Here is an 18,628-nt window from a genome sequence, read left to right as displayed (position 1 = left end):
GTATCCTTTTGTATTATCAGAAATTATGTCTAAAAGCGTTATGCATATTAAATGCAATCTTTTACCTTCAACATCATCTGAAAAGGTAGACAAAAATAAATAAATAAAAAGTGGGTGATAAAGAAAAATTTCTTATGTAGTACTATTCACAACAAAACAAATAGGAGCTTAAAAATGTCAAATAATAATACAATCTCTTGGAAGGAAAGATACATACTCATTTTACTCAAATATCTGAGGTATCCTGATAGAGATATAGCATAGGCTATATCTTCAGGATTAGGAGACAGATTTATTAAAAAATTGAAGGGTTATAAAATATACCCAAGGTAAATAAATCTAAAATGAAGTTCATTGTGTCAGCTAAGAATTACCTTTCGATGAAGCAGTAAAGACAAAGTATCAATAACAGAACTGAAGGCCACATTTCTCAGTATCTAGATTTCTAAAAATTGACTCTTTCAGGCCAAGTAAATTTTCAGAAGAAAGTTTAAGTGCATATTTTAATCTTCCCTAGAAAAAATAAGCCTGCTAGTGTTTTTCTCCAAAGAACTGTTTATCCTGTTTCATCCAAAGGATCATTTTTAGATACTGAATTAAAAATAAAAGCCCAAATAAATAAAGAGCAAAAACCTTGATTTTAAACATTATTAGATTATAAATTTATAACAAAGGAAAAACACCTAAGTGCTACTATATAATTTTTTAAAATACAAAAATTATCCAGTATAATCTAGAAAAGAGCTAAATTTTCAATCTGAAACTACTAAGCAAAAATGAAAAAAAAAAAAAAAAAAAGAAAGTCTTCTTCTTTAGCGTTTTCTAACAAGTGTATTGCACCTTTTTTTCTCATCTGAGAAATGACTAGGAGAAATAAGAATCTTTTCCCTCAAAGTGTGTTCTTGTGCATAATGTATTTAAGTATTGTCATATGATTGACAGCCTCTTTTTCCAAGAGAACCAAATTATATTTACTAAAGATTTTTCACCCCTCAGAAATTAATAAAGTTGTCAGCTAGGTATCATAGAAAAACAAATATTTAAGAAAAAGGATATTTAAGGCTAAGAAATTGTGACTATTCAACACAACACAGTTTCAAATGTTCCTATTACTGGTGTTTTGTGAAGTTAATGTCTACCTATATTTCTGCTCTACTTTTATTTTAATAAAATATGTACAAACTCAATATCATCTACATTTCTTTATGACTTATCTACTCAGATTTTGAAAGACCTTAGAATTTCAGTCTAAATTAGACTTATATAATGCATGATTATGTCCACTCTTCTGATTATCTAGAAAAATGAAAAACCTACATCCAACTGCAGCAGCCAATCTGGTATGAGGATAGCACTCTTCAATAGCACTAAAATGTTACACAATGCATGTTTTTACAATACATAGAACAAATTGTACACAGATTTCCAGTCGAGTATTTCACAGTTGACAATAAACATAAATGACTTAAGTAAACGACTACCTTATTTTAAGTATGCAAATAATTTGAAACAAAAAAGAAAAAGAAGGATGTACTAAAGGGATGTGTGGATTTCAAGCTGATTCATATCATTTCACACCAATTAGATTCAATGTAAAGAAAACTTCTAAATTTAAAAAATTGTTGCTTTTTATAAATTAACATGTCCTATGTTAAAAGTTTAAGTATATAATATGAAAAAAAACCTTCTAACTTCATACTGCTCACCAGATAACATATAAATAAAATAGTTTAGTTTTCAATCAATAGCCAAAAAATGATTAAGTAATCTAGAGATAGTATACTAACATTCATTATGCTTAACTAAAACCAAATACAAAGAGGGAGAAAAGTATTTTTTTAAAAAAGAAGAAGCTAATTCCATCTCCAAATCACATATAAAGCAATTGTCTTAAAGATATTTTTCTGGAACTAAGCTAACGTCTTCCATTTATTGATTTCAAAGAAAGAAAGAAAGAAAAAAAAACGTAAATAAATTTATAAAATAAACTCAACTTTAAATCAAAATTGACACAATCCAGTTAATTTTATGCACAGAAAACACAGTAAAAGAAACTTACCTACTTCTTCTTCTTCATCATTAGATATAATATTATATAGCGTGTCCAAAGCATAACCTATTATTTCAGAATCCGAACTGGAAGAAACAAAAATTATTATATTTATACACTGCTAGTTAGATTATACTTGTTATGACTATTTTAGACTCTTATTTAGCAAGATTGTATAAAACATTAATCCCATTTCTAAAAACCTACCCCAACAAAATATCAGAGTGCAAATTATAAAGATGTATAAAGGTTCAGTTTTACTTATAATCATGAAAAATTAAAAGCAACCTAAATGTCCAATACTTTTTTAAAGATGTGGTAAATCCATACATATAGCAATGATTAAAAAATGTCTTTTCAAAGAATGTTTAATGACATGGTAATTAAAACACCCTTGATTTAATGCCAGTAGGAAAAAATTAAGTATAACAATTAAGGTACAAAATGATCCTATTTAGCAAAAAATAAAGATAAAGATACATTCATGTGTGTCTACATATATTTTAGAAAACCTTAAAAATAAATTTGTAAAATAAACCCAACTTTACACAGTAAAATTAGTACAACCCAGGTAATTTGTAAGTCTGTGTGTTTGTTTATATATGTTTTGTAATATTGTTTATATAAACATAACAGTATTATCTCTAGTTGGACTACTAGAATTTGTTTCCTTGATAAATATTTTATTTTTAAAAAAAAATCCTATGGTAAACATGAACTGTTTATAATGTCTGGAAGTATAAGATTTTTAGTCGTTGATAAACAGACAAATTTTGAAAGCATAATGGATGATAATGGTATTTAGAGTGGAAAGCAAAGTGAGATACAGGTCACAAAGATTTAATGAATATGAAGAAGTGATCGGGAGCAAAAGCAAAGATGAGGGACAGATGGGGTCACAACCAGAGGATGTAACTCTCAAATGAAGTGGGTTTTTAACATTATTATTACTTTATCTTGTTTTTGAGAAATTTTGAGGGACATCTTTTTAAGAAACTATCGAGAAAGCAGGAATAGAAGGGAACTTCCTCAAAATGAAAATCCCACAACATCATATGTTATGGTGAAAAACTAAATGCTTTACCCCTACGATCAAGAACAAGATAATGGTTCTTGATCTAGCCACTTCTTTTCAACAGAGCTGGAGGTTCCAGCGAGAGCAGTTAGGCAAGAAAAGGAAATAAAAGGCATACAGATTGGAAAGGAAGAACTAAAACTACACCTATTCACAGAAAATATGATCTTGTACATAGAAAATCCTAAGGAATTCATTAAAAAACTACTAGAAGTAGTAAACAAATTCAGCAAAGTTGAAGGACAGATGCTTAATATAAAAAAAAATCAATTGTACTTCTATATACTAGCAATGAACAATCAGAAAATGAAATTAAGAAAACAATTCCACTTGAATAACATAAAAAGATTAAGATATTTTGGAATAAATTTTACTCAATTACAAGACTCATACACTGAAAACTATAAAACGCTGTTGAAAGAAATTATCTAGAGCTCAAAAAAATGAAAAGACTTTTGTGTTCATGAACAGGAAGATGTAATGTCGCTAACATGGTAACATACCCCAACTTAGTTTATAGTTACACAATCCCTATAAAAATCCCAGGTGCCATTGTTGCAGAAATTGACAAACTGATCATAACAACTGTATGGGAATGCAGGATAGCCAAAACAATCTTCAAAAAGAAGAACAAGGTTGAAGCACTCATATCTTCCAACTTCAAAACTTTCTACAAAATTACAGTAATCAAGATTATGGCACTGATATAAGGATAGACATATAGATCAACAGAGCAGAGTCTAAAAATAAAGCCTAACATTTAGTTCAATTGATTTTTGGCAAGGATGCAAAGACCATTCAATGAGGAAAGAACAGTCTCTTGAACAAATGGTTCTAGGACAACTATATACATATATGCCAAAAAATGAAGTTAGATCCCTACCTCACATCATATACGAAAATAAACTCAAAATGAGATATAAGACCTAAATGTAAGAGCTAAAAGTATAAAACTCTAGGAAGAAAACACTGCCATAAATCCTTAAAGCCTCGGATTAGGCAATGGTTTCTTAGCTATGACATCAAAAGCATATGCAAGAAAAGATAAAACAGATAAACTGGATTTTGTCAAAATTAAAAACTTTTGTGTATCAAAGGACACTATCAAGAAAGTGAAAAGACAACCCAAAGAATGGGGGAAAAAATTTGCAAACCATGTCTGTTAAGGGACTTGTATCCAGAATATACACACAATTCAACAATAAAAAGACAAGTAACCCAATTAAAAGCAAAGGACTTAGACATTTCTCTAAAACATACACAAATGGTCAAAAAACACGTGGAAAGATGCTCAGTATCACTAGTCATTAGGTAAATGCAAATCAAAACCACAATGAGATGCCAAGTTACACTCACTAGGATGGCCATACAAAAAAAAAGGGGACAATAACAAGTGTTGGTGAGGAGAAATTGAACCTTTATACACTGCAGATAAGATATGAAATGGTGCAGCCACCATGGAAGTGTTAGGTAATTCCTCAAAAAATTAAACACAGAGTTACCACATGACCCAACAACTGAATTCTCTTGTATAAAACATGTTTACACAAAAACCAGTACACAAATATTCATAGTAGCATTATTCATAACAGCCAATAAATGAAAATATCTCAAATGTCTGTCAACAGATGACTGGATAAACAAATATGACCTATCCACACAATGGAATATTATTCAGCCATAAAAAGGAATGAAATACTAATACATGCTATAACATGGATGGACCCTGAAATATTATGCTAAGTGAAAGAAACCAGACACAAAAGCTGCACATTGTATGATTTCATTTATATGAAGCATCCAAAATAGTCAAATCCATATAGACAGACAGTAGATTAGTGATTGCTAGGCACTAGGGGGGAGGAGAGAATAGACAATGACAACTAATGGATACGCAATTTCTTCTGAAGTGATGAAAATGTTTTGGAATTAGTGGTGATAACTGCACAACATCATGAATATACTAAAACCAGGAAAATGTACAGCTAAAAAAAAAACTATCAAGGTGTCATAGTTTGGAAACATCAGTGAGAAACAGACAACTTTCCGGCCCTGAGTGTGGGACTTGGGAGAATAAGCAGTCTCTGCTCAAGATGGCTATAAGAGAAGCAGACTCATGCACAGATGGGAAGTTTCAAGCTATGACAAGTAAGGGAACACAGCTCTGTGATGCTTGAAGGATTCTGAGAGGCCAAGAACAAAAGCAAAACAAGTAACGAAGATCAAAAGTGGCAAAAGATGGCTGCAGAATATAGACCTCTGCAATCCATGAAGTTAAGACAACACTCACAGAGCATTCTGAAAACAGGAGACAACAGATAAGCATTGGAGGCAAGTGGAAAGGGAATTCAGCACAAGAAAAGGAATGAAACACAAGAGTTTGGCTCTGTTGCCTAAGAGGCATAATAAAACACCCATCAGCCTCTAATGTGATCAATTATTAATTCACACATTCAGAAGGCTATATGATACACACTTTACATAAGAGGCTGCCTTCTTTTCTGATGGCCTTAGGCGAGAACTCATTTCCTTGCCTTTTCCAGTTCTAGAGGCACCCTTTCTTCATCATTAAAGAAAGTAAAGACAGAAGGAGACCTTCTCATATAACTTCATTCTGATCTCCTCTTCGGCATTCCTCTTCCACTTTTAAGAAACTTTAGGATTACATTGGGCCCACCTGCTTAATCCAACATAATCTCCCTATCTCAAAGTCCATAACTTAATCACATCTCCGAAGTCCCTTCTGCCATCTAAGGTAACATTCATAGGTTATGCTGATAGGGTATGAACATCTTTGGAGGACCATTATTCTTCCTGCTACAGCTGCTTACTCTGCATTGATGGATTTATTCAAATGCATTAGAATTATTTGGCTATGAAAGGTAGCCATTGTGAGTTACACTGTCTGAGGATGTTAGGAAAGGCTTTAACTGGTATGAATAAGCAGTTGGGCATTGCTGAAATAAAATTAAAAAGAGGTTATGAGCATAAAAAAAAGCTTATATGTTTTGCTCTGTTTGAAGAACTTGGACTTCACACTGCACTGAGCTGGTGAAAGGCATTAAATAGGTGAGTGATAGATTTACATTTCAGACAGATTATTCTTGAAATGCATACCCTGAATGGAAGGCCAAAGAGATCAGAGGCAAAGAATATGGTTTGGAGGTGGTGGTGGTTTTAAAACATGTCAAAAAACTCTTTGATACAGCTCTCTTCGAAACGTGGAATCTAATTTTCCTCAAGTGTAGGCTATATTTATTAACTTGCTTCTAGTAAAATAGAATGTGATGGGATTGATGATATGTGACTTCTGAGACTATGTCCTAAAAGGCACTGTGGCTTCTCTTTGTTCTCTCTCTAGGATCACTTGCTCTGGGAGAAGCCAGCTGCCGCATCATGAGGATACTCAAGCAATTCTTTAGAGCAACAAGGTGAGGCAGGCATCTTGCCAACAGCAATGTGAGTGAGCCATCTTGGAATGATATTCTCCAGCCCTAGGCAAGCCTTCAGATGACTGTAGTCCTGGCTGACATCTTGAATACAACCTTATGAGAGACCCTAAGCCAGAACTACCTAGCTAAGCTACTTCTGAAATCCTGATCCACAGAAACTGGGACATAGTAAATATTCTTTTCAGCCAGTAAACTTTAAGGTAATTTGTTATGTAGCAATAGATAACTAATATAGAGGCTATGAAAATAGTTTATGTGATTGATATTGAGAGCCAGAACTAATACCAACAATGGAAACCAAGAGAATTCATGGATTCCAGCTGTTTTTTGGCCTGGATGGCATAACAGGTTAGGGAGAGAGATGAGTTCAGTACAAATTCTCTAGTTTCTTGCTTGACTGGAAAGGTGCTATCAACTGGCAAGAATCTGGGTCAAAAGGCAGTTAAAGGGAATGGCAGGGGCAAGCAGAGTAAGGGTTGGACAATCGGAGATAAATCAACTTTTGAACACTCTGAATTTAAGATACTTGTGAGAGATCTTGATATGGTGAAAATGTCCACTGAGCAGTTAAAGCTTGTAAGATACATCTAACTAGAGGTAAGATTTGAAAGTTATTCATGCACAGTTGTCAGTTAAAATCAAAGATGCATATATAATCTCTTAAAGAGAAACTGAAAGAACTAAAAATAGGCAGAGTGATCTTTCTCTTAATACATGTTCAGATGTAACACTTCACTCTATTATATAGTTTATTTATTTAAAAAAATCCGCCAAAAAGTCTGGATAACTGATATAACATAATACTCATATTACATTAGAGGACAGTACATTGTAGTATATCTAAGTGAAAATCAACAAGTCTTTTTGCCCAGTTCAAACTCCCAATTTTATGCCTTTAATTAGTAGTTACTTAATTCCACTTTTATATAACAGAAAACTCTCAGCCCCTGGGGATTGAAATTGTCTGTCCTAATGTTTGGCACAACAATTTGCACCAAGTGTCCAATAACTATTGAAATGACAACTGAAAGTAAAAACTTAATAGCCTTAATATGTCTATCATTTCTGGAATAGTTACTCTAAAACAAATTAATTAAAATTTCAAGAAAAATTAGGGAGAAAAATCATTAGAGACATACCAATCTGTTTGTAAAACATGGATAAGATGTTCCATAGCTTGAATACCCACTTCCAAGCGATATTTCTGCACAAAAGAAAAATATTATTTAAGTAACTAATATCCATCTTAATGAACTTAATAACTGATAAAGTGTTACAGACCTTAGATAATGATTTGAGAGCACGCACAGCATTTCTTCGATCATCCAGTAAAGTAGATGAAGCTACTCTGTCACAAAGCTTTTGAATCTGTTATGGAAAAATGAAATATTATTAACAGAATAAAAGGAACAAAAAAGAAAGTTTCCCCCCAAATTTATACTATTAATTTTGAGAAATAAAATCAACAAATGTGATGTCATAGAAACAGTATTTCACAAATCTAAATATGTATTTAGGTAATATTATAATCTCATTACAGAGATCAAACAGATTTTTCAGAGAGACTTGAAAAAAAGTGTGGAAGAGCAGTCAAATAAAGTCAGTCATATAAACTGAGTTTGAGAAATTAGAACCAGAGCTTTCTAAACAAACTTATTATAACTTTTTGAACCATGAGGGGTGCATTATCCATTAGGATTATGGTAGAAAATGAGAAGTTAATAAATTTCTTAAAATAATGATTGCTTACATCATAACTTCACCCTGACACTTCCACTATATATTTGAACAAGAAAAGTCAGAACTATTTACCAAAAATTTAAAGTTTTAAGTGTGCCTCAAAATCTAGAAAGATCAAACGCTATTATAAAAGCTTTTAATAAATTTTGCAGGAATTAAGATTAGAACTGAATTTAAAATAAACCATGGAGGATTACTGACAATAGGAAAAAACTGGAAACTGTCCATCAAAAGAAGAAAAACTAAATAAACTGTGGTACATTCTTCAGTGGGCTACTATGCAGCTACTCAAAAGAATTAACTGTACTGACATGAAAACAGTGTGATTTAATAAATAGTGGGGGAAAAAAGAGCAAGTTGTAAAACTATGCAAATTGTGAGCCTTCTGTAGCAAAAGCACCAAACTGTGTATACGCAAATTTGCATTAAAAAAGAACTGGGTAATTTAAAATTCTAAAACTTCCAGAAGAAAGCACTGGAGAAAATCTTTGTGACCTTAAATTAGGCAAAGTTTTCTCAGACACATACTAAGAGTACAATCCATAACAGAAAAACATAATTTGTACTTCATCATTCTTGTTCTTCAAAAGACACTGTTAAGAGAATAAAAAAAGATTAGCCACAGAATGAAAATGCCTGGAAAACACCTGATAAAGAACAGTTTTTACTACTACTATATTCAGGTCCTTTTATAGCTCTAATAGTTACTGTTTTATTATGTTATTATTCATTCTTTAGTGACAGCTCTAATTAAGATTCTATAAATAAGATTTTGGCATACCACAAACTTTTGCACCCTATGTGTTGGAATTAATGGTGTATAAATATTTTTTGTGTTTTCCAAACTATGTTCTGCAGATTTCTAGCGTCCCAGAAGATATTAATAGACTTTCTATGATCACAGAACCAGTGGGAAACACAAGGTTACACAAAATTAAATAGGTTTCTGCACTGCAGGATTTCTAAGTTTTTACTATCCTGATTTGCATTTCTTCATACTGTAGATGCAGTATGTTAACCAAGCCTAGCTTGACTTTGTTTTTATTCATTCTAACTGCTCACATTTAAAAATTATTTCTATCTTGAACTGCACTTTCTTCATCATAATTATACTGACTTTCCAAAATGGAAATAAAAATTTCTCTTTATTAAATAACTGGTTGATACTTTATAATTTTTTTCTTAACCATGAAAAACTATGTAGTTATCTCTTAAAAACATGAGCCTCAGTACTCTCAGCTTAAAGAATTTTAGGGCAAAAATAGGTTTCCTAAGAATGATTATAATTTATTCTATTTGGGTCTTCTATATCTTTTGTTAATTTTTTTTCTAAGTAGTTTAGAGTTGTTATTACGACCAGGAAGGCATTTTCTGCTTTTTCCTAGCCCTAGACCTCAAGTACTGGTTCCAGATCTGAGATTCCCATCTTGCTTAGAATACTTAGTGCCAGTATCCTATGAGGTTTGAACTCTAGGGTCAGCCCCATCTTTGGTGAATAGAGAGACTTGTATCAGAATAAGAACTTCCATGTTTTGAAGCTCTTTAATCATTATTTGTTGAATGTGGAAACGTGAAAGCTATTTGATGCTGGTGGAGACACTTAGCTTTAGGAATATTGGAGGAAAATGATCATAATCCTACAATTTGGGGGTTTGCTTTGTTTTCACTTTCAATTTTTTGTGTTCTAACATGCAAACATTTGAGCCTTAATTTAAAAAAAAAACTTTTGAGATATACACAAATATAATAATCTTAGTCATTATGGAGATAAACGTAAGTTAGAATAGCAATGATGTTATTTTCAATTTTTCAGACTCACAAAAATTAAAGCAATAGTGCTATATACTATATGATTCCATTTTTATAAACAACAACACCAAGCAAAACTAATCTACACTATTAGGAGTCAGGATGGTGCTTACTCATGGGGCAAACAGTGATGGAGTAAGCACAAAAGAACTTCCAGGGTGCTAGTAATATTCTGTTCCTTGATTTGGGTGCTGGGTGTGTTCAGGTTGTGAGGTTTACATACATGACATGCACACTTTTCTATATACTTTAATAAAATGAATTTTAAAATAGAACTCTACAGGACAGACAAAGATACAGATTAATAAACTTGTTTATATTCTATCAAAAGGAAAATAACCTAAAAAAGTGGCAGTTTGACAAAAGCTATTACAACTTAAAATATTCATACCCTTTCTGCTAGGCATTCTTACTTCTCGAAATTTATCCTTTAAAAACATGCCCACAACTACACAATGTTATATAGTAGAATGTTCTCTGTAGCAATATTTTTAACGGCTAAAAAATAAACCTAGCTTCTGCCACATAAGAATATATTAAATAAGAAATCTGTGACCCAGAAGAGGGCCCTCACCAAACCATGCTGGCACCTTGATCTCAGACTTCCAGCCTCCAGAACTGTGAGCAATAAATTTATGCTGTTTATTGGGGAAAAAAGGAGGAGAATCTAAAGGTTCATTCATCAATCAGAAAACAATTAACTAACATATGGTATATATACACTATGCAGTTACTCAAATGAATGAAGCAGATCCAATGCACTGACATGAAAAGACATCTAAGATACATTAAGTGAAAAAAGAAAACTGTTAATAGTATTTAGTATGAACTCATTTTGGTTTAAAACTGTATCATTAATAAACTAAGTGAACATGTATAGAAAAAAATTAAGACTATGCACCATACTGTCTTTTAGTGGTTGCTGAAAATATTCATTTTCTACATTATTTCTGATGTTTGAATTCTGATAATGAACAAGTATTACCTTTATAAACAGAAAAAGAGCAGTAATGGAATAAAGTGAAATGGTACTGGAATTTCTGGGGTATTTTCATGACTGAATAAATTCATCTTTTAGAGATGCTATCTTCACTCTACTGATCAAAATAACATGAAGTCAACTTGTAATTGATAAAAATAAACTACCATAATAAAAAATCCTCAATTGGCTCCCTGTTGCCTATAAGGTAAAATTCAATTTTTTTAGATTAGAATGCACAGTCATTACTCAATCAATAATCACACACTGAGAACACATGTATTTGTTCTCGTGCTAACCGTAATAAGATACGGTCTCGACCACGAAGAACATGAACAGGAAGACAGTTGTGTAAATAAAGTATAACAAATTAAAAGTATCTAAGTTAGTACTTGTAAAGCAGGTGCACAAAAATAAATCAATTCTATCTGAAAGTGAAACTGCTACAGACTGAATGTTTACTTTCCTGCAAAATGCCTATGTTGAAAGCCTAATCCCCAATGTGATGGTATTAGGAGGTGGGGCTTTGGGGATGTGATTAGGTCATGAGGGTGGTGCCCTCATGAATGGAATTAGCACTCTTATGTAAGAGACCCCAGAGAACTCCTTCAAGCTTTCTGCCACATGAAGACACTGGAGAAGGTGGCGGTCTATGAACTAGGAAGCAGACCCTCACTAGACAAAGAATGTGCCAGCACCTTGATCTTGGATTTCCCAGCCTCCAGAACTATGGGAAATATGTTTGTTGTTTAAGCCAACTAGCCTATTACATTTTTGTTACAGCAGCCCAAACAGACTAAGACAGATACTGTTTAAGAATGGTATTTAAACGATGCCACTCTAGAGTCAATAACTAAAGGATGAGTAGTTCCTCAGACAATATTGGGAAGGAATGCCAAGCATAGAAAATAGCATTTCAGAATGAAGTTTTCTTATTTAGAATAAGAAAACTGGTCTAATTTGAGTTTTTTAATTTTACACAGTTATGAATTAAAACTAATTTTCCACTGTACACATACATATATATTTCTTCTATTAAAATAAGGGAGATTCTAAAATGTGAAAACTTTCCTTTTACAATAATCTTAAATGCTTGTTATTTCTGGAAATGATAAGATCTAAAATAATGTGGAGAAAAACAGCAATATGTAAGATTAAACTGTTAGCTAAAACTAGATTATTTTCTAATGAGTTCAAATTATATATCTCTTCAATAGGCTCTGATTAATAAGGAAATCAGTTTTTTTTAGAAGGCTGTAAAATGTAACTTAAAAATTAGTCATTACTTTAAAGTGTACTATTTATACATAGAGAAATAAAATCCATTCATCCCTGAGTTTGGATAAATATTATCGACTATTTTTAAGACTATAAACATGCTTTTTATCTATTAAACTTGGGTTACAGCGGCAAGTACATATTATTCTCAATTGGGGATTTTAATCAGAACTTTCTCTGTGACTTAAGACAATTAAACTCAGATCAGTCAATCATACTGCAACCAGTAAGAGTCAAAAATGAATATAAGAACAACTTACTTATCTCAAACCATAATGAAGCTATTTCAGATACTTTCTGTCAAGCACCAAGATGGTCTTTTTCATTTTAGTGATTTCTGATGGCAATCTAAGACTAACTACAAGTTTCTCTGTCTTTTTAAACAAAGAACATAATTATACGCTTTTATAGCATTTAAACCTAAGTCCTCTCCAATATCAGATATAGGGATGCTTTAGATGTTTAACTAAAATAACATAAAAGTCTTTGCATAGTACCTGGCACCTATAAATGTTAACAAATTTTATTATTGCCAAACTTCTTATGACTACTTTGTATTAGCCTTCTAGCCTATCAGGATTTTGGCTGTCATTTTCATCATATATGTTTCTAATAGACCATTCAAATTTAGCAGATTTTAATTTGCTACTGAGTGAAAAATTTGATAAGTAAGCTAGATAGTAATATCCCTACAACCCCAAATAATTCAGGCTTGAAATCAAGATTGAGTACATTTGCAACTTCTACTTTTGGTACGTGAAGGTCAAAAATTAAGCACTCACTGGATACAGACTGAAGTGCAGGTAATGGGTAATAAGAATGAAGCAAGCAGAAAAGTAGAGAAGCAGAATGAATGAGGATGTTATTGTCAGAAGGAAAAAGGACAGTATTTCAGAGTTGAAAGATGTTTATTCAGACTCTGTTATCAATATGCTTTTATAGTCTATTAGAAGAGAGCACAATTAAGAAAAGCAACTAAAAATGTGGTTTTTAAAATAATTTCTAATAAAGTAGCTCTATGTTTTAACATGCAAAGATCTCCAAGACTATCAATCAATGAAAAAGGTAGGCTGTAGAACACTATAAACACTGCATCATTTATTTAAAAAAAGATATAAATATGTTTATACAAATAATTCTACATTGCGTGATTATTCATAAAGGTCTGGAAGGAATTATACCGAACTAAGAATAGTGGTTATTTCCAGAAAGAGAAATGAAATTGGAGACTATAATCAAAGAAAACTTAAACTTTACTAGTATTATTAAAAAAAAAAAAACACAAAACAAGACACAAAAACAAAAAAAACTTTACTAGTATTATTTGCCATTTTGTAATAAAGAAAATAAAAAGGCTAATTAAGTAAAATAATATGTATAACATCTTGTAGCTCATGCAGGTGATTACATATCAGGACTCTTCTCTTCAATAATTGCCATGTGAGATTAATAATTCTACTTATTCAGAAAATATGAAAAGGACAAAAAAAACCCCACTAATAACCTGTAAATTGGGCATAATCAGAATTACAACCTAGTAACCTGAATTTAATGTTTATCTTGCTTACCAATGGTGCCATTTATTTTCATTCAATGATACACAAAGGAGACCAAAAAAGAAGCAAATGAAACAGGAGTGACTAGGAAAGAAAAAAGTGAGATGAGGAATGTGAAAATAAAAAACCACAAAGTAAGGGACTGGGATTTCAAAATGCAGAATAGATAAACAAGATTGTACTGTGTAGCACAGGGAAATATATATAGGATCTTGTGGTGGCTCAAAGCAAAAGAGAATGTGACAATGAATGTATGTATGTTCATGTATAACTGAAAAATTGTGCTCTACACTGGAATTTGACACAACATTGTAAAATGACTATAACTCAATAAAAAAAAGTTAAAAAAAAAACCATGAAGGGAGAAAAAAAGGTGGCATAAAACTAGGATGCTGAATGTACATTTAAAGCACACAGACATAATGTAGTTTGCAGTATTTTCTCACAATTCCTAGTAGAAATCCACTATATATATACATATGCATATATATATTTTTTAGTTTTTCACTATTTAACTGAGATGCAAAAATGAGTCAGTAATGCCAATTTTAAAAAACTGAATTCAACCATTCAATCCTTTATTCAACTAATATTTATCAACCACCCAATGCCAACTTACTTGATGATGTAACTTTGCCTTCTTGAGGCTTAAAACATAGTTATACCTTCTTTGGAGAAAACTTCCTCAACCATAACTATAGGACTAAAATAATTCATGTTAACTAACAGTCAATTCATTTATATTGATTTAATGGAATTAAAAAATGACTGTTTTAGAATTCAAGAAAGAGCCACAAATTTGCTTTAAATTGAAATCTATAACTGAGAAGATTTTACCAAACAAAGCAAAAGCCAGTCTTATCTTCAGATGATCTAAATTATTATAATCTAGAAAAGAAATAAAAAAGTAGGACCATTACCAAGTCAAATACTAGTCTCTTTGCAGATAAATCCATAAACCTAACACAATCTATTTCCGTTACAATTACCAATAAGTCAGCCAAGGTAATAACATACTGCTTCATTTATTCTCCATGCTTTCTTTAAGTAAAGAAAAATGCTTTCCAAAAGCACACCCATTTAAGCAAGGCATCATAAGGAAACTTGTCTACCAAATAACCTATCACAAATGCTGGCATCTCAAGGTCTAATACTACAAAAGTTTTCAAAATAAAGGTGACTAACTTTTTATACAAAGAATGCTTATGGCATTTCTGCCTGAGGTATAAAAATATAAGCATGCCTTTTCTATGGTATCTGCAATAGACAAAAACAGACAGAGCAGAATAAATAATAAGAGATAAATGTGTAAAAAGAAGAGGAATGGAGGGGAGGGTATAGCTCAGAGGTGGAGTGCAAGTTTAGCATGCACAAGGTCCTGGATTCAAACTCCAGTACCTCCACTAAGTAAACAAACCTAATTATTTCCTCCCCTCCAAAAAAAAAAAAAAAAAAAAGGAAAAGAAAAAAAATTTTAAAAAGAAAGAGGAGTGGTATTTGCTATCAAAAAATTTATATAGGAAATTCTTATATTCTCTCCTGAAAGATAATTCAACAGTGATTACAATTACTTGTCAAGCCATAAAGCATCAGGAATTATTTCTTAGGTATTCCAATGGGCAAGACATCATGAACTCCATAAAGCTGATGATAATGAAGGACTTCTAAAATGTAGCATTCCTTTAAAAATATATCCTCTAGGACAATTTTACCCAAAATATGTTCCTCAGAACACTAGACCTACATGGTTTCCTGGAGGAAAAAAAAGGATATGATCCATTAGATCTGGCAAACACAATTTACTTTATATCTCCACCTTGAAAATATCTGAAAACAACATAGCGCCTGTTTAATAAATCTTGTATAAATTTTAGGTTTTTTGTTTTGTTTTTGACCATAACACAGTACACCTCTTTAGTAACAAAATCCTTTCGAGTATACTTACATTCTTTGGAATATACTTTGGTATGTAAATTTTAAATAATCTCCATGAATAACCTTCAAAAAAGTAGTTTTCAATAGACACTACTTAAATATAATAGACGTCTTTGGTTACCAAAATGTAAATCATTACTATGATTTTCTCTGACCTTGTTATTGTAAAAGAGCTAAGAGAGAAAACATACCAGTTATGACACTGACCTGGTTATTAATGTAGAATATAAAACATGAATCCAAATATAGGAGCTTCAGGTTACTCATTTATAGTAACATGGTATATAACGTGCTTGACTAAACCAAAACTATGTCTAAATTTAAGTGCACATTCCTTAATAACAATTTTTATTAAAAGAAACTACAGCTGTGCCTAAATCGTTAGCCCTCGTGCTTTTTAAGCCAGCTGACCAAAGTCTGATCTAAAAAGACATGCCTCAACAGTACAGTAATTCTGCAAACCTTTTCTGGACTTTCACAACTTTCACGCCTGGAGACGCAACTTGAGAAGAGAAAACCCTCCCTGTGATTTATTATCAAATGTAATTAACACTTCTTTTGGGATTTTCAAGAAACTTGCTTTTTAAAAAAGGTATTAGTTGGAAGGTAGATGCAAAATTAAGCATGACTGAGCCCTCAGAAAAATGAGTAGGATTTTTAATAAAAGTTAGTGTTTATTTGGACCTAGGAAAGTATGTCAAGGCTAAAGAAGCCTCAGTCATCAGCAATCAGTGCCTTTCTCTACTGAAGTAAAAAAGAGAAATCAAATTTAAAAGTATTTGACTCTAAAATATGAAAAATTTAACATGAATGAAATTCTAGACTTAAAATATTCTGAACTTTATAGAATTACTGATACAAACAGAAAGATCTACTACTTTGTTTCTGAAGAACATCTTAATAACAGTTCAGAGTTAGTCTTAACTGAGAGTATGAAAGCTAGGTACTATATAATCAATAATATAACTCTCACCCATATTTAGATGACACTTTAGTTAAAAGAAAGGAGGAAAGCAGTTAGAGCAGAGCAAATCTGAAAAATCCCTTAAGTAAAAGGTTTAAAGTAATGAATTTCAATCAATCCAGAACTTTGATTCCTACAGTCTTTGAAGAGTATTGTTTTAGCACCTAGTAATTTGTAAACTGCCATGATTACAGATCTGTGATTTCTTCTGTAACACTACAATTAATTCATAACAAACATTTATTGATATGGAAAAACAAAGATTAAAATACATATGAACACTCCCCTTAAGATAACTTAAGAGCCTAGAAGAGATGGGACATATTTAAAGGGTAGAAAATGACAGAAAGCTTAAGAAATGAAAAATCTAGTTAAAATGTAAAGATTTTCAGAAGGGGAAGAGACCACTGCAGTTTGGTGGGGGAAAGGGGTTAGGGGTGCAAATTAGGGAAGGCACTGATGATGGTCTTAAAGAAGAGGTAGACTTTAGACAATGAAAAGAGGCTTTCCATCAGAAAAAGATGAGAAAAGCACAAAAGGCAGAAAACCACAATGAAAATAATTTAATTTTGCAGAAATGGACAAAACTTACAAAATACTAACTGATAATGCAGAATTTAGATGTCCCAAGCTCTGGCAACTAGAATATCTAGGTCACATCAAATCACCAATTAAAAGAGCTAATATTGTACCTAAACATTTTACTGATGCTCTATAAATACTTCTAAATTAGTGATCCATTATCCCTTATACCTATTATTCTTCCTGATGGAATGAGATGATGAAACAAATTTTATTCATACTGTACCTCAGAGTAAACTATTAATTCTCTTCAGAAGACAATTAGTTTTCCAATTTTGAGTATACATGTTCAACATTAGGCAAGAACAAAGACTCCCTACTTTACTTTCAGCTTATGTATACAAGATACACAAATAATACTCAAGCTCCATTTTGAAATCATGATATCAAAGCTATGTTGCTCCATTCACTATGGCAAGATCAAAGTTTTCTAGTCTCAACTCAGCAATATTGTGCAAGTTGCTTTAGTGCTCTGTGCCTCCGTTTCCTACCTTGTAAAATGAGAGGGTTCAACCTGGATGATCTGCAAAGGGCCTTTCAGCTTTAAAATCCTCTACTCAATTAACTGGACATCATCTTTTCTACAGAAGTCACTGTGACAAGGCTAACTATAACAAAAAAAGAAACACTACTCTTCCCCTAAAAATGTAATAAAAAAAAAAAACCTAGCCTTTATTGACTAAGTGCCAGGATCTTTATATTTCTTATTTCATTTAATCTTCATTACACCCATCAGAGTAGGCATTTTCCTTGTTTTACTCATAGGGTGTTAGCCATCTCTTGCCTGTTCAATCCAATTAGGAGTGGAAGGCAAGGACTCCAAAGCAAGCTCTAATAAACCACACTTTAAAATTTGGTGCCTCAAACAAAAATATCAGACATAAAATGAATGAACAAAAGCTGAAGATGGGGGCTGTGACTATGGTAACTTAGAGAGAGCATGGTATTCTAGTAGGGCAACTCAGCTGCCTCATAGCCACATGGGAATGGACCAGCCAGATATGAGGTGTGTGTGTGTGAAAACTCCTGATTTTTCAAATGAAGGAATTGCTCTAATTCAGATTTGTGAGATTAGTTTTATTATATTACATAAACTTACAAAATTCCCAGATAATTATTAAAATATGGGCATCAGTAGTAAAGCCTAGGCTTTGATGTAAGGTAAACTTTGGTTGAATCCTGGCTCCATTACTATCAGTATGACCTAG

General features: G+C 32.0%; 1 protein-coding gene across 2 annotated transcripts in view; it reads right to left on the bottom strand.

Moving 5' to 3' along the window:
* USO1 (USO1 vesicle transport factor) overlaps window positions 1-18,628 on the bottom strand; it is a 67,375-nt gene that overhangs the window by 47,387 nt on the left and 1,360 nt on the right. For both annotated transcript variants that reach the window (XM_031470791.2, XM_031470802.2), the window contains exons 2-4: window positions 7,859-7,945; window positions 7,717-7,781; window positions 2,060-2,136 (exon numbers count right to left, since the gene is read on the bottom strand). In XM_031470791.2, coding sequence (XP_031326651.1) covers window positions 2,060-2,136; window positions 7,717-7,781; window positions 7,859-7,945 — 229 coding nt within the window. The remainder of the gene's footprint in view (window positions 1-2,059; window positions 2,137-7,716; window positions 7,782-7,858; window positions 7,946-18,628) is intronic.

This window comes from Camelus dromedarius, chromosome 1 (genome assembly GCF_036321535.1).
Source record: "Camelus dromedarius isolate mCamDro1 chromosome 1, mCamDro1.pat, whole genome shotgun sequence".
In the NCBI taxonomy this organism is placed as follows: domain Eukaryota; kingdom Metazoa; phylum Chordata; class Mammalia; order Artiodactyla; family Camelidae; genus Camelus; species Camelus dromedarius.
This window is presented reverse-complemented; position numbering and strand designations above follow the sequence as displayed.